This window comes from Anas acuta, chromosome 14, assembly GCF_963932015.1.
Source record: "Anas acuta chromosome 14, bAnaAcu1.1, whole genome shotgun sequence".
In the NCBI taxonomy this organism is placed as follows: Eukaryota; Metazoa; Chordata; class Aves; order Anseriformes; family Anatidae; genus Anas; species Anas acuta.
The window spans coordinates 12,634,644-12,650,165 of NC_088992.1; the positions used below are offsets into that span (position 1 = coordinate 12,634,644).

The 15,522-nt window shown below is 52.4% G+C and overlaps 3 protein-coding genes across 3 annotated transcripts in view; all 3 read left to right on the forward strand.

Moving 5' to 3' along the window:
* The window catches only part of LOC137864440 (protocadherin gamma-C5-like), a 186,499-nt gene that overhangs the window by 32,646 nt on the left and 138,331 nt on the right, over positions 1 to 15,522 (forward strand). The gene's annotated exons all lie outside the window — the stretch shown is intronic.
* On the forward strand, positions 586 to 4,336 carry LOC137864445 (protocadherin gamma-A10-like). The gene has a single exon (XM_068698543.1). It carries the CDS (start codon positions 879 to 881, stop codon positions 3,438 to 3,440), a length of 2,562 nt encoding a protein of 853 aa, XP_068554644.1. The 5' UTR covers positions 586 to 878; the 3' UTR covers positions 3,441 to 4,336.
* LOC137864447 (protocadherin gamma-A5-like) lies at positions 7,192 to 14,679 on the forward strand. The gene has a single exon (XM_068698545.1). It carries the CDS (start codon positions 7,416 to 7,418, stop codon positions 9,972 to 9,974), a length of 2,559 nt encoding a protein of 852 aa, XP_068554646.1. The 5' UTR covers positions 7,192 to 7,415; the 3' UTR covers positions 9,975 to 14,679.

Genomic DNA, 15,522 nt, shown 5'->3' on the forward strand with positions numbered 1-15,522 from the left:
CTGCCGGTCTGGTTGATGTCCTGCATTGCATAGGGCTGGATGTGCAATAAGAACTATTCGATGTGAATGCTTACTGTACAGAATGAGATTGACAGATTGTGCATGCCACAATCAAGGAAACATGGTTGATACTTAGTGCTGGAGAATTCTCTTCCTCTTTCTTTGGATTTTTCGCAAATCAATGTACTTATGCGTCTTTCATAATTTATACCAACAGGAGGACATTGTACAACTGCAACACAAGGTTGAGACAAACAACTATTTAGCGTTCAAATTAACACGAATAATTCTACTTGCCATGCGGAAGAAGGAAGACAGAGGAACCTTCTGCCTTCAGTTTGATCACAACCGCCCAGAAGACCAGTATGCATTGGATCTTTTCCCCGAAGAAGAGAAAGTGTTGCGGAAACAAACGAACTGATTCTTTTCCGTATCAGAGGGGAATGTGCCGTGTCGCTGTGACCGCTGTTTTCCGCAGAAGAGGCAGAGCAGCTGCGCTCGGTGTGAGCTGTTCGTGCAGTGCCGGGCAGAGGCTGCGGGCGCCGCTGTTCACCACGGAGGAGAGGAGAAGAAGGAGCAGAGCGCTGCAGCCAGCCCCGCCCGCGGCGGCCCGGCTCGCTCGCCCACGGCAGCGGCACCGGTCGGCTCGCTCGCTCTCTGTGTCGGCGGCCGGGCGGGCAGCAAGTAGCCCCGCCGTGCGGAGCAGAGATAAAACGAGGCGGAGGGGTCGGAAGGATCCGCAGGCGGCGGAGGAGCCAGACTCGAAGCGTGACCCGCACCGAGAGCCGGAGTGAGATTCTGATCCGGAGCCAAAGCCAAAGAGCCGGGTGGGCGGCGGTGAGCGGCGGGAGTCCGGTGCAGACGGGGCCGTGGCGGAGATGTGTGCAGCGAGAGAACGGCGCTGGAGCCGGAGGCAGCGAGCGCTGCTATGCTGCGTGTTGGTGGCGGCGTGGGAGGCGGTGTGGGGGCAGCTGCGCTACTCGGTGCCTGAGGAGCTGCCCAAGGGCTCTTTCGTGGGCGACGTGGCCAAGGACCTGGCGCTGCAGCTGCCGGCGCTCCGCGATCGCGGCGCCCGTATCCTGGACCGAGGTAGGACACGGTATTTTGCTCTGCATGCGAACAGCGGCCACCTGGTGACGGCGGAGAGGCTAGATAGAGAGCAGCTGTGCGAGGGCATGCAGCGATGTGTGCTGCGCTGTGAGGTGATCGTGGAGGGCGAGATGAAGGTTTACGAGATCGAAGTGGAAATCACGGATATTAACGACAACGCCCCCAGTTTCCGAGAGGCTGAAAAGGAACTGAGAATGAGCGAGACGACAACTCCCGGGTCGCGCTTTCCCCTGGTGGAAGCAAGCGACCCGGACGTGGGAGTGAATTCCCTGCAGAGCTATGAGCTGAGCGGCGACGAGCACTTCTCGCTGTCCGTGCAGGCGGGAGCGGACGGCGAGAAGCGTCCCGAGCTGGTGCTGGCCAAGGCGCTGGACCGGGAGGAGGCGGCGTTTCACGAGCTGGTGCTGAAGGCGATCGACGGCGGCGAGCCGGCACGGACGGGCACGGCGCGCATCCGCGTGTCTGTGCTGGACGCCAACGACAACGCGCCCGTGTTCAGCCAGGCGGTGTACGCCGTGCGCGTGCCCGAGGACGTGCCCGTGGACTCCATGCTCCTCACCCTCACGGCCACCGACGCCGACGAGGGACTTAACGGCGATGTGACGTATTCATTTAAGAAAATTACCGACAAATCCTTGAAGATATTCTACCTCGATTCTGAGACGGGATCGATCAGACTGTTGAGGAGCCTGGACTTCGAGGAAGGCGACTCCTACGAAATGGAGGTGCAGGCACACGACGGTGGTGGCCTTTTTCACACAGCTAGAATCTCGATCTCGGTGACCGACGTAAATGATAACGCGCCCGAGCTGACTGTGTCGTCGGCGCTGAGCGAGATCTCGGAGGACGCGCCGCCGGGGACTGTGGTGGCCCTGCTGCACGTGCAGGACCGCGACTCGGGCGCCAACGGCGAGGTGCGGTGCTCGCTGGTCGGCGACGTGCCGTTCCGTCTGCGGAGCTCGGTGGGCAGCTACTACAGCGTGGTGACGTCGCGGGAGCTGGACCGGGAGGAGGTGTCGGAGTACAACGTGACGGTGTGGGCGTCGGACGGCGGGTCGCCGTCGCTGCGGAGCAGCGCGGTGCTGGCGCTGCGCGTGCTGGACGTGAACGACAACGCGCCGGTGTTCGCGGAGGCGCGCTACAGCGCCCGTCTGCCCGAGAACAACGCCGAGGGCGCGCTGGTGCTGACGGTGCGGGCGTGGGACGCGGACTGGGGGCAGAACGCGCGCGTGCGCTACCGGCTGGCGGAGGGGCGCGTGCGGGGCGCGCCGCTGTCGTCCTACGTGTCGGTGCAGGCGGAGACGGGCGCGCTGTACGCGCTGCGCTCGTTCGACTACGAGGAGGTGCGCGAGGTGGGGCTGTGGGTGCGGGCGGAGGACGGCGGCGCGCCGGCGCTGAGCAGCAACGTGTCGGTGCGGCTGCTGATCGTGGACGAGAACGACAACGCGCCGCAGGTGCTGTACCCGCCGTCGGCGGCGTCGGCGGCGGGCGCGGGCTGGACGGGCGTGGAGCTGGCGCCGCGCTCGGCGGAGCCCGGCGCGCTGGTGGCCAAGGTGGTGGCGGTGGACGCGGACGCGGGGCAGAACGCGTGGCTGTCCTACGAGCTGGCCAAGGCGACGGAGCCGGGGCTGTTCCGCGTGGGGCTGCACAGCGGCGAGGTGCGCACGGCGCGCTCGCCGCTGGCCCGCGACGCGCCCAGGCACAGCCTGGTGGTGGTGGTGAAGGACCAGGGCCGGCCGGCGCTGTCGGCCACGGCCACGCTGACGGTGGTGCTGGCCGAGAGCGTGGCCGAGCTGCTGTCGGAGCTGGGCAGCGCGGCGGCGCCGGCCGAGCCCGGCGGCAGCCTGACGCGCTGGCTGGTGCTGGCCGTGGCGGCCGTGTCGTGCCTCTTCGTCGCCTTCCTGCTGCTGCTGCTGGCGCTGCGCCTGCGGCGCTGGCGCCGCTCGCAGCTGCTGCCGCCGGCCAGCGGCGCCTTGCGCGGCGTGCCGGCCTCGCACTTCGTGGGCATCGACGGCGTCCGCGCCTTCCTGCACTCCTACTCGCACGAAGTGTCGCTCACGGCCGACTCGCGCAAGAGCCAGCGGCGCTGGGCGGCCGACAGCTGCTGCAACACGCTCCCGGTGCGGCCGCCGCCCGACAAGGCCGCGCCGCTGCTCGGGGAAGACGCTGCCGGCGCCCGCGGCGCACCGCCCGACGCCCTCCCGGTGAGTCAGTCCTTCCGGACACCCCGACGCCCTCCGTCTCGGCGCTTGCCTCCCTTCCTGCTCATTGCCTTTCCCTCCCTGTTCTGCTTCCCCTTACGATGTCCCAGAATGATAAGCCTTTATTAGCTGTTGACATACGGTTAAAAGGTGATTATTGAGAGTGTTTCAACTGAATGCTATGAATGTAGAGGAGTGAAGTTGGGACGTTGGTTCTGAAGAGAAGGTATGATATGTGGCGATATTGTTTGAGCAGTGGTACGATTGTGAATGCCAACTTCTGTAGCATATATTAATTTTGAATTTATAATTTTGAGAATGCCTGCAGCATTTTTGCACCATTTGATCCTGGTTTTGCTTTCCTGAAAGGCAACGCTAATCCTCTGATGCCAAAATGTTCTGTTTTTTTTTTGTTGTTGTTGTTGTCTGAGGAGTAGATGTAAACATGATTTTAGTAGAAGAGGCATGTCTCCATGGAACAGCGCATATACTTAAAGCAGAGGGACATTTCCTTGCTGATGTTTTTACGATGACCCAGTCTTTGTTGCGGAAAGAATCCTCTCTGTCCCTTATCTCTTTAGGAGGCTTTAGATACTTGCAGAGAAATGTAGCTCCCTTCATGGTATACTTTGAAGGTGTGCTTCTACATTGTGCGTGAGATTGGGAAAAGGTTTGTTGAACTTCTCCTTTGGTGAGATTTGCTTACAAATTGTGATGGTGAAAGAAAAGCATTGAAGTTATGAAGGTTTGAGGTAACGTGTTGAGGGAATGTTGTGTGAGGGGCTGTAGAAGGGCTGGTGGTTCTTTGTCTTGTTTTAGTTATTCCATTCCCCACAAAGCTGTGGTTTATGCTCTTTGAAGTCTGTCTGGTCAATAGGTTTTGCCTGAGAAATATTACTAATATTTTTGGGGATCTTAGGGAGAGCCTTCTGTACAATTCATTTCCTACTATGTACCTTAAAAGATCTACTAGTACGAATACTGAAAAATAACTAAATATAAAAAATATAAATGTATATAAACAAGCTGCATAACATTTATTGTCTTCACAATGTTAGGTCATGTTAATGTGGTGGAAAGAAATATCTTTAGAGCTGTCCATGGTATAGTCTCTCTGCATGTTATGAAGAAGTGGGCTGGGCAATCGGTCTTTTAATGAAGTCCTTCTGCCTTTTATGAATAGGGAAGGCAAACATAACAGCTGGGAGTAGTTTGAGAATTCTTTGTGTGTGACGTTCTCTTGGTAGAAAGAGGAACCTTTGAACCCTGACCTCTCAAGAATGGAGCTGGAAGTGGCTTTGCTACCAGACATATTCTACAACAACAGCTGTATTCATAGAATCCTGGAATCCTTTAGGTCGGAAAAGACCTCTTAGATCATATACCATTAAACCATGTCACTAAGTTCTACATGCTCAAACCTCCGAAGACCTTAAATGCTGGCAACTCAACTACATCTCTGGGCAGCCTTGGTGAATATTTCACAGTCTTTTCAGTGAAACACATTTTCCTAATATCCAATGTAAACCTCCACTGCAGCAATCTGAAGCCATGTCCTATTGTTTTATCACATGGTTCTTGGCAACAGGCTGATTCCCACTTTGCTGTAGCCCCCCTTTAAGGTAATTGTAGAACACAGTAGGATCTGCCCTGAGCCTCCTTTACTGTAGACTAAACAACCCCATCTCCATCAGCCGCTCCTAATGACATCTGTTCTCTAGACCCTTCAACAGCTCCGTTGCCCTGCTTTGACCTGTTTCAGCACCTCAGTAACCTTCCTATAGTGAGGGGTCCAAAACTGATCACAGTATTTGACGTGCAGCCTCACGAGAGCCGAGTACAGAGGGACAATCACTTCTGTAGTCCTGCTAGCCAGAGTATTTCTGACACAAATCAGGATGCTGCTGGATCTCTTGGCCACATTACTGGCTCATATTCAGCTGGCTATTGACCAATACTCGGAGGTAGCTTTCAGCCAGCCAGCTTTTGAGCCAGTCTTCTTTCCTCAGTCTGTAGCACTGCATGGGATTGCTGTGACCGAAACAAAGGACCCATCACTTAGCCTTCTGGCCCCATAGACTTCCATATATCTAAGTAGTTTATCATGTTGCTGACCCTTTTCTTATGGATTATGAGGTCTTCATTCTGGTTCCTGTCCCTATCTACCAGGTAGTCAGGAGATTTTGTACCCAGAGAAAAATAGGTCTTGTTGCTGAAGACTATGACCAAACCACATTGGGGTGATCATCTCTTTCTTGTCACTGTGTTTCCCCTCCACATCCAATAACAGACGGAGCTTGTCGTTGGTCCTCCTTTTCTTGTTTTTCTATTTAGAAAATCATTGTTGATGCTTTTACGACCAGTAGTCAGCTTGAGTTCCAGCTGGGATTTGGCCCTTCTGATTTTCACTGCACACAGTCTGAAACATCTCCTGAGTAATGGAAGTACATCCCTGGAATTTCATTCTATCTAATGATGAGGCAAATTTAAAAAATAAAAAAAAAATAAAATAAAAAAAGAGGAAGATCTGTAGAGTGACAGTGATGTCCTTCATTTGTGCAATTTTCACATTTTTGCCTTGTTTGCTGTGGACTGAGCCTGAATGTGGCAGAGACCCCTAAAAAGACTGGAAGATCTACTAGAAAAGAACTACTTTGATATATCTCTCTTTCAGTGTCAGAGAATTATATGCCCTTTTCTTTCTGCTTTGACCAATGGTAAGAAATAGGATGTTGTCCATGATGCAGATAAAGACTGTGATTGTAGAGTAGAAAGAGTGAGAGGCAGGCTTAGAGCCTGGAAATTAGTTGGATCAGTGTGTCTTTGGCTGGGAAATGCTTTGGTTTCATGCATTGAACCTACTCTATGGCGTAGAGGTCTCTGAAGTGAAAGGGTGAAGACTGCAGTCACCATCATTTATGAAGGTGAAGTCAAAGAAGAGCAGAAGGGTACTGTAGGGGCAGGTGTTCCATGAAAGCAATAATCTAGGGCTGTAGCTGATGCCAAGCACTGATGTAATAACCATTAGCCATGAATGTGAATGCTGACTGTGTAAAATGAGATCCAGTGATTCAGCATGACAGAATCAGGAAAATATGATAGATGCTTATTGCTCGAGATATTTCATGGTCTTCCTTTGGATTTTTTTTCTCAAATGAATGTATTGGACGTGTTTGATAAGTGATGTCAAATTCTGCCCTCTTCTTATACCTCTCTGTACACTGGCATGCTCGTGTCCCATGGTTCTCTGACACATTCAAAGTGAATGCCCTGGGGTTTTCTTCTGTTTTATGGGTAGGCATTTTTCTGGAAAACCGTTTAAGTGAATGAAAGTTAGAAAAGCGACATACTTTTCTATGACATCCCGAATTATAAATAAATGTTAGGCTTCAATGTATACAAAGCGTTGAAAAGAAAACATTAATTAAAGAAGGACTGCAAAAGAGATCACTGAAAGTCCTTAAAGTGAATATCGTTCTGCAAAAAGGTGTAATATTTATAATTAATTTGAGGCCTAATTAACACGAGTAATTTTACCTGCCATGCAGTAGAACTAAGATATCAAGAAGAGGCCACTACCTCCATTCTGATCATGACCGCCCTGAAGACCAGAATGAAATCGATCTTCTCCTCGAAGAAGAGAAGGCGTTGTGGAAGCAAATGTACCGACTCTGCGCCGTGCCGCAGGGGAATATGCTGAGTCACCGTGTCCCCGTAGAAGGAAGATTTCCGCGGAAGAGTCAGGGCGGCGGCGCTCGCTGTGAGCCGTGCGTGCAGTACCGTGCGGAGGCTGCGGGCGCCGCTGTTCACCACGGAGGAGAGGAGAGGAAGGAGCGGAGCGCTGCAGCCAGCCCCGCCCGCTGCGGCCAGGCTCGCTCGCTCGCTCGCTGTGTCGGCGGCCGTGCGGGCTGCGAGCGGCCCCGCGGATCGGAGCCGAGCTACATAGAGGCGGAAGGGACGGCGAGAGCGGGCGGCGGCGGTGCCGAAGCCGAGGACGAGAAACGAAACGGGAGAGAGAATCTGATCCAGAGCCGGAAGCGAGGAGTCGGATCAGCGGCGGAGAGCTCTCGGCTGGCGTCCGGTGCCGGCGGGACCGAGGTGGAGATGTGCGCGGCGAGAGAAGGGCGGTGGGGCCGGAGGCAGCGAGCGCTGCTGTGCTGCGTGTTGGTGGCAGCGTGGGAGGCGGCGTGGGGACAGCTGCGCTACTCGGTGCCCGAGGAGCTGCCCAAGGGCTCTTTCGTGGGCGACGTGGCCAAGGACCTGGCGCTGCAGCTGCCGACGCTCCGCGATCGCGGCGCCCGAGTGGTGTCGGCAGATAGGACGCAGTATTTTGCTCTGCATGCGAACAGCGGTCACCTGGTGACGGCGGAGAGGCTAGATAGAGAGCAGCTGTGCCGGCTGGTTGAGCGATGTGTGCTGCGCTGTGAGGTGATCGTGGAGGGGGAGATGAAGGTCTACAGTATCGAAGTGGAAATCACGGATATTAACGACAATGCCCCCAGCTTCCGAGAGTCCGAACCGGAACTGAGAATAAGCGAGATGACTGCTCCTGGGTCGCGCTTTCCCCTGTTCGAGGCTCGCGACCCGGACGTGGGAGTGAATTCCCTGCAGAGCTACGAGCTGAGCGGCGACGAGCACTTCTCGCTGTCCGTGCAGGCGGGAGCCGACGGCGAGAAGCGTCCCGAGCTGGTGCTGGCTAAGGCGCTGGACCGGGAGGAGGCGGCGTTTCACGAGCTGGTGCTGAGGGCGATCGACGGCGGCGAGCCGGCACGGACGGGCACGGCGCGCATCCGCGTGTCTGTGCTGGACGCCAACGACAACGCGCCCGTGTTCAGCCAGGCGGTGTACGCGGTGAGCGTGCCCGAGGACGTTCCTGTGAGCTCTACCCTGCTCACCCTCACGGCCACTGACGCCGACGAGGGAATCAACGCGAATGTGAAATATTCCGTTAAGAAAGCGACAGACCTAGCATCGGACATTTTCTACCTGGATCCGGAGACGGGTTCGATCAGGCTGGTGAGGAGCCTGGACTTCGAGGAAGGCGACTCCTATGATCTCCAAGTGATGGCACGGGACGGCGGTGGCCTATCCGACACGGCTACGGTCTCGATCTCGGTGACCGACGTGAATGACTACGCGCCCGAGATTTCGGTGCGGTCGGCGCTGAGCGAGATCTCGGAAGACGCGCCGCCGGGGACGGTGGTGGCCCTGATGCACGTGCAGGACCGCGACTCGGGCGCCAACGGCAAGGTGCGGTGCAGCATCGAGGAGAGCGTCCCGTTCCGCCTGAAGAGGGAGCTGGACAATTACTACAGCGTGGTGACGTCGCGGGAGCTGGACCGGGAGGAGGTGTCGGAGTACAACGTGACGGTGTGGGCGTCGGACGGCGGGTCGCCGTCGCTGCGGAGCAGCGCGGTGCTGGCGCTGCGCGTGCTGGACGTGAACGACAACGCGCCGGTGTTCGCGGAGGCGCGCTACAGCGCCCGTCTGCCCGAGAACAACGCCGAGGGCGCGCTGGTGCTGACGGTGCGGGCGTGGGACGCGGACTGGGGGCAGAACGCGCGCGTGCGCTACCGGCTGGCGGAGGGGCGCGTGCGGGGCGCGCCGCTGTCGTCCTACGTGTCGGTGCAGGCGGAGACGGGCGCGCTGTACGCGCTGCGCTCGTTCGACTACGAGGAGGTGCGCGAGGTGGGGCTGTGCGTGCGGGCGGAGGACGGCGGCGCGCCGGCGCTGAGCAGCAACGTGTCGGTGCGGCTGCTGATCGTGGACGAGAACGACAACGCGCCGCAGGTGCTGTACCCGCCGTCGGCGGCGTCGGCGGCGGGCGCGGGCTGGACGGGCGTGGAGCTGGCGCCGCGCTCGGCGGAGCCCGGCGCGCTGGTGGCCAAGGTGGTGGCGGTGGACGCGGACGCGGGGCAGAACGCGTGGCTGTCTTACGAGCTGGCCAAGGCGACGGAGCCGGGGCTGTTCCGCGTGGGGCTGCACAGCGGCGAGGTGCGCACGGCGCGCTCGCCGCTGGCCCGCGACACGCCCAGGCACAGCCTGGTGGTAGTGGTGAAGGACCAGGGCCGGCCGGCGCTGTCGGCCACGGCCACGCTGACGGTGGTGCTGGCCGAGAGCGTGGCCGAGCTGCTGTCGGAGCTGGGCAGCGCGGCGGCGCCGGCCGAGCCCGGCGGCAGCCTGACGCGCTGGCTGGTGCTGGCCGTGGCGGCCGTGTCGTGCCTCTTCGTCGCCTTCCTGCTGCTGCTGCTGGCGCTGCGCCTGCGGCGCTGGCGCCGCTCGCAGCTGCTGCCGCCGGCCAGCGGCGCCTTGCGCGGCGTGCCGGCCTCGCACTTCGTGGGCATCGACGGCGTCCGCGCCTTCCTGCACTCCTACTCGCACGAGGTGTCGCTCACGGCCGACTCGCGCAAGAGCCAGCGGCGCTGGGCGGCCGACAGCTGCTGCAACACGCTCCCGGCGCGGCCGCCGCCCGACAAGGCCGCGCCGCTGCTCGGGGAAGACGCTGCCGGCGCCCGCGGCGCACCGCCCGACGCCCTCCCGGTGAGTCAGTCGCTCCGGACACTCCGACGCCCTCCCTCTCGGCGCTTGCCTCCCTTCCCGCTCATTGCCTTTCCGTCCCCACTGTCGTTCCCCTTAAAATGGTACGGAATTTTAAGCCCTTAATAGTTTCTGACATAAAGTTCGAAGGTGGTTATTGAGCGTGGTTGAACTGACTGCTTTGAATGTAGAGTGAAGTTGGGACCTTGGTTCTGATTTTGAAGAGAAGGTGTGATTAGTGGCAATATTGTTTGAGCAGTGGTATGATTTGATTGTGAATGGCAATTTCTGTAGCATATATTATGTTTGATTTTATAATTTTGACCATGCCTGCAGCATTTTTGCACCATTTGATCCTGGTTTTGCTTTCCTCAAAGGGAATGCTAGTCTTTTGATGCTATAGTATTCTGCAGAGAAACTGCTTGTAGAGCTATGATGTCTGTGCATAATGGCTTCTAATACACGTACCTATAAAAATCCTCTTTAATTCACCTCCTTAATCTGCTTTGTGCTATAGTGTTTCTCCCTAGTTGTCTTCCATTTTCTGATCTTTCCTTTCAGGAAGCTTTTGCTTCATATTTTGCGTTTCTCGATTGGCCTTTTACATTGTAAATACGAAGTTAGTATTGCATCAATTCGTTATTTCCCTTGAGACGTTCCTATAAGCCATCATGAGACAAATATTTGTGTATAAGGGAAATGAAACAGAAGCTCAAACTGAATCTGTCTTCTGTGCTCTCAACACTTATATTCATTGGAGATATGCAGGCCATATCACGGAACAATGGAATAGAGCAGATGAATATTTATAGAAATGAAGTCCAGATGAAAACTGTAGTGCTTTGCTTGCAGCATGACACCTGTGTCATTTCTTGGTGATCTTGGGAGGCATTTTCCTGTGCAGAGAGAAGATTGTGCCACATTCACGGTGGCACAGGTGACACCTTTACCAGACTTTCTCTTTGAATGCTTCCTTCTGCTGCTTGTTTGATTTTTTTTTCCTAGTCTTTTTTCTATGTGTGTAGGTTGAGAGATCAGTACTAGCACAGAGCCTTGTTGATGAATGTGTTATGTGTACATGGGCCTTGCTCATGTAAACCACCAGCTGAGTATTTGACTTGGAGCTGGTGTAGAAGAATGGAGACATGAGGGTACTTGTGCATTTTTTTTGTTTGTTTGTTTTTGTCTGGGTAGTGGATGTAAACATAAAGTTAGTAGAAGAGACATGTCTGCGTGGAACAGCCCATGCTCTAAAAGGAGAGGGACATTCCTTTACACATATATTTACGAAGATCCAGTATCTGGAGAATGAATCCTCTCTGTCTTTCCCCTTATCTCTTTAGTAAGCCTTAGAAGCTTGCAGAGAGATGTAGCTCCCTTCATGGTATACTTGGATGGTGTGGTTGTGCACAGTACATGATACTGGGAAATGGTCTGTTGAACTTTTCCTTTGATGAGACTTGCTTGCAAATTCTGAGGGTGAAAGTATTGAAATTGTGGAAGTTTTGAGTTGTCAGGTTGGGGGAGCATTGTGTGAGGGGCTATAGAAGGACAGATGCTCCTTTCTCTGCTACTTTTGTTTATTTCATTCCACACACATCTGTGGTTTATGCACTTTGGAGTCTGTCTACGGATTAGTTTTTGCCTGAGGTATGTTATTGAGCTTGTATTGGGATTTTTGGGTTATCTTCTGTAGAATACGTTCCCTACTGTCTACCTTACATGCTCTAGTACTATGAATCCTGAAAAACATCCACGTGTATAACCTAGCTGCATATCATTTATTTTCTTCTTAATGTTTGTATTACATCATGATAACAAGGTGAGAAAAAAGTTGTCTGGTGCTATCCATGTTGCATGTGAAGAAATGCACTGAGCAATAGGTCCTTTAATTATGTCCTTCAGGCTGTCATGAAGAAGGAAGGCAATCATTGCAGATGGGAGTAGTTTGGAAATTCTTCCAGCAATTATGGAGGAATTGTATATGTTTACGTGGTTTAGTAGCAAATCCTTATCTCCCTTGTGAAGATATTATAAACCATCTGAAGACAAATTTTTGTGAATAAGGGAAATGAAACAGAAGCTCAAACTGAGTATGTCTTCAGTGCTCACAAGACTTAGCATGAATAAGGGTCCCACATTAAGGCCTTTACATTTACAGTTTCATATGGTATGAGCTTTTATTGGGATCTTTGGGAGAGCCTTCTGGGGAATTAATTCCCTACTATCTACTTTACATGCCCTACTACTACGAATGCTCAAAAATGTTAATGTGTATAACTTAGCTGCATTTTGTTTATACTCTTCACAGTGATTATATTGCTTCCTGATAATGTGATGAAACAAATTGTCTTTTGATGTGTCCATGGTGTAGTCTTTGTGAATGTTGTGAAGAAATGCGCTGGGTAATTCATTCGACCTTAGATGATCTCCTTTGCTGAAGAGGGAAGGCAATCCTAATAGTTGGAAATAGTTTGGGAATTCTTCCTGTGTGAATGTCTCTTGCTAGCACATAGAGCCTTAGAGCACCTTAGAGCATTCTTCATTCTCTGAAGAATGGAGCTGGAAGTGGTATTGCTGGCAGACACGTGGTATGCCCAACCTTTTCCCTAGCATTGTTAAGTTCACCATTAACCCATGTCTCTAAGCTTTTTGAAAATCTCCAAGGACAGTGATTCAACTACTTCCCTGGGCAGCCTGTTCCAATACTTCACAACCCTTTGAGGAAATACATTTTTCCTAACATCCAGCCTAAACCTCCCCTGGTGCACCATTTAGCCTATTTCCATCCCCTTAACACTTGGTGCTTGGGAGAAGAGGCCAATCCACACTTTGCTGTGGCCCCCTTTAAGGTAATTGTAGATCATGATAAGGTCTGCCCTAAGTCCTCTTTTCTCCAGGCTCAACAACTCAGGTCGCACAGATGCTCCTTGTAAGTCTACTTCTCTAAACCCTTCCATAGCTCCGTTTACTCTTATTTGGACATGCTCTAGCAACTCAGTGTCCTTCTTGTAGTGAGGGGCTCAAATGTGAAGACTGTATTTGAGGTGTGGCCTCACCAGAGATGTGTACAGAGGAACAATCACTTCCCTAGCCCTGCTGGCTGGAATATTTCTGGTACAAGTCAGGATACTGTTGGCTTTCTTGGACACGTGAGCATACTGCTGGTTCATATTCAGTCATCTATCAACCAGTCCTCAGTGGTTTCCTTCAGCCTGGCAGCTTTCCAGCCACTCTTCCCCCAGCCTGTAGCACTGCATGGGGTTGTCTGAACCCAAACACAGGACCTGTCACTTAGCCTTGTTGAACCACATACTGCTGGCCTCAGACCATCAGCCCAACCTATCCAGATCCCTCTGCAGAGCCTTCCTATCCTCAAGGAGATCAAAACTCATGCCAAACTTGGTGCCATCTGAAAACGTAGTGAGGATGCACTCAATCCCTTCATCCAAATCTTGATAAAGATACTGAAGAGAACTGGCCCTGATACTAAGACCTGGGGGTCACCACTCCTGATCAGCCTTCAACTGCTAACCACCCGTTTGAGTGGACCACAACAATTAGCCAGGACTGATGATGGAAAGTGGCTTGGTGAGCGCTTTGGCCAGCTCCCTCTGTACCCTCATGTGGATCCCATCTGGCCCCACTGACTTGCATAGGTCTACGTACTTTAGCAGATCACTGACCATGTCCTTGTGGATTATGAGGGCTTCATTCTGCTCCCTGTCTGTAACTAGCAGGTTGTGAGGGAATGGGGTACCTAGAGAAAAATGGACTTGCTTCTAAAGACTGAGGCCAAAAAGGCTTTAAGGAGATGATTTCTTGTCACTATGTTTCCTTTCACATCTAAGAAAAGATGAAGAGTCTTCTTACTCCACATTTTCTTGTTTGTGTATTTATGAAAACATTTTTGTTGTCCTTAAGAGCATTAGGCAGAATGAGTTCCAGCTGGGCTTTGTCCCTTCTAATTTTCTCCCTGCACTGCCTCACAATATCTTTATATTCTTCCTGAGTGTTTCAGGTGAATCCCTTGAATTTTACTTTACATAGTATTGGGGCAGATCAAAAAAAAAAAAAAAAGACATTTGTAGAGTTGCAGTGGAGTCCTTCACTTGTGTAATTTTCACATTTTTGCCTCATTTTCTGCTTCTGTCTCAACTGGACATCAGTGTGCCAGAGAACCCTAAAAAGATTCTAAGATCATTTAGAATTGTTGGACTGGGGAAGCCGTTTCCTTCCAGACCTTTTCATCCTGTGAAGAGAAATACTTTGAAATATTTCTCTTTCAATAAAATGTCAGTGAATGATGTGCCTTGTTCTTTCTTGTCTGACAAATGGAGAGAAGTAGGATGTTGTCTGTTGTGCAGATAAAGTCTGTGAGTGCAGAGCACAGAGGTTGAGAGGCAGGCATAAAGACTGGAAAATATCTGGGTCAATGTGACTTTGAATGGGGTATGCTTTGGTTTCATACCTGATGGCAAGGCCCGCACCATTTCTGTTCTGATCATGGTGTCCCTGTCCTTAGAGGCAATGATGCTTTGCTGAGAATAAACTATTTGGCAAAAAGTGCCTATGTAGTGGAGGTCTCTGAGGTGAAAGGGTGCAGCTGGAGTCACCACCTTGTATGAAGCTGAAAGCAAAGAAGAGCATAAAGGTGTTGTGGGAACCGGTGTATTCTGGAAATGCTTAACTAGAGTTGCAACTGATCCCAAGTACTGCTGTTGTCTTACAGCTGCCTGTACCCCTGTATGCTTGTCTCCCATGAGGCTTTGTTCCCTTCCCACCAAGTGTCATGGCATTTTCTTCAGGTGTATGGGTAGGTATTTATTTGGAAATTAAATCAAAATCAAAGCATGGCCAGAATCTAGAATCAGAAGTAACTGAGAGAGCCGTGCTTCTGCTTTTCATGAATGAAACTGTAGAGAAGACAGGCATGATTTCCTACCAATTGCTGCCTTAAATTAATAGCACAACGTCGTGAAGCACTGCATACAACCATTATGTCTGATCCTCCAGTGCCATGCTGGCTAGACAAAGTTACATGGTAGAAACTGGTGTGGAGTGCTTAATGCCCAATGCCAGCTATCTGTGATGCTGGCAGCACCAGGGGAACTGGTGACAGAAGGCCTGCCTGTCTGTCTGATGTACTACGTTCTGTAGTTCTGGCTGTGCAGAAGGAACTATTACCAAGGAATGTGAATGCTTACTATGTAGAATGAGACCCACTTATTCTGCATGACATGATCAGGAAAATACGATTGATATTTATTACTGGAGAGATTTCCTGGTCTAACTTTTGCTTTTTATGTAATGAATGTACTAATATGTGTTCGAAAAGGGATGCCAAGTTCAACCCCCATCTTACAACGGCAAGACACTGCAATACCCTTGCGTGGTCATGTCTCATGAGTCTTTCCTACCTTCACAGTGAATGCCTGGGGTTTTTTATTTGGTGTATGGGTAGACATTTTTTCTGGAAATCCATTTAAGTGAATGACAGTTAGAAAAGAATCATCAGCTCTTGTGGTCTCCAAGACTGCATTTATAGTGGGCAAAACCGACCAGTGGTGAGTGCTCCAGCTGGTTTACTCTATAGCAGGGATGTGGAGTGCATGCACAGACTGCTCAGAGAGCTGAGGGGGATTGCTGGTTGCTTGCTGATGCACCCTTACAG

Bases quoted from the DNA above. Each gene is read 5' to 3' on its own strand.
- LOC137864445 (XM_068698543.1), top strand. From the start codon at position 879: ATGTGTGCAGCGAGAGAACGGCGCTGGAGCCGGAGGCAGCGAGCGCTG.
- LOC137864447 (XM_068698545.1), top strand. From the start codon at position 7,416: ATGTGCGCGGCGAGAGAAGGGCGGTGGGGCCGGAGGCAGCGAGCGCTG.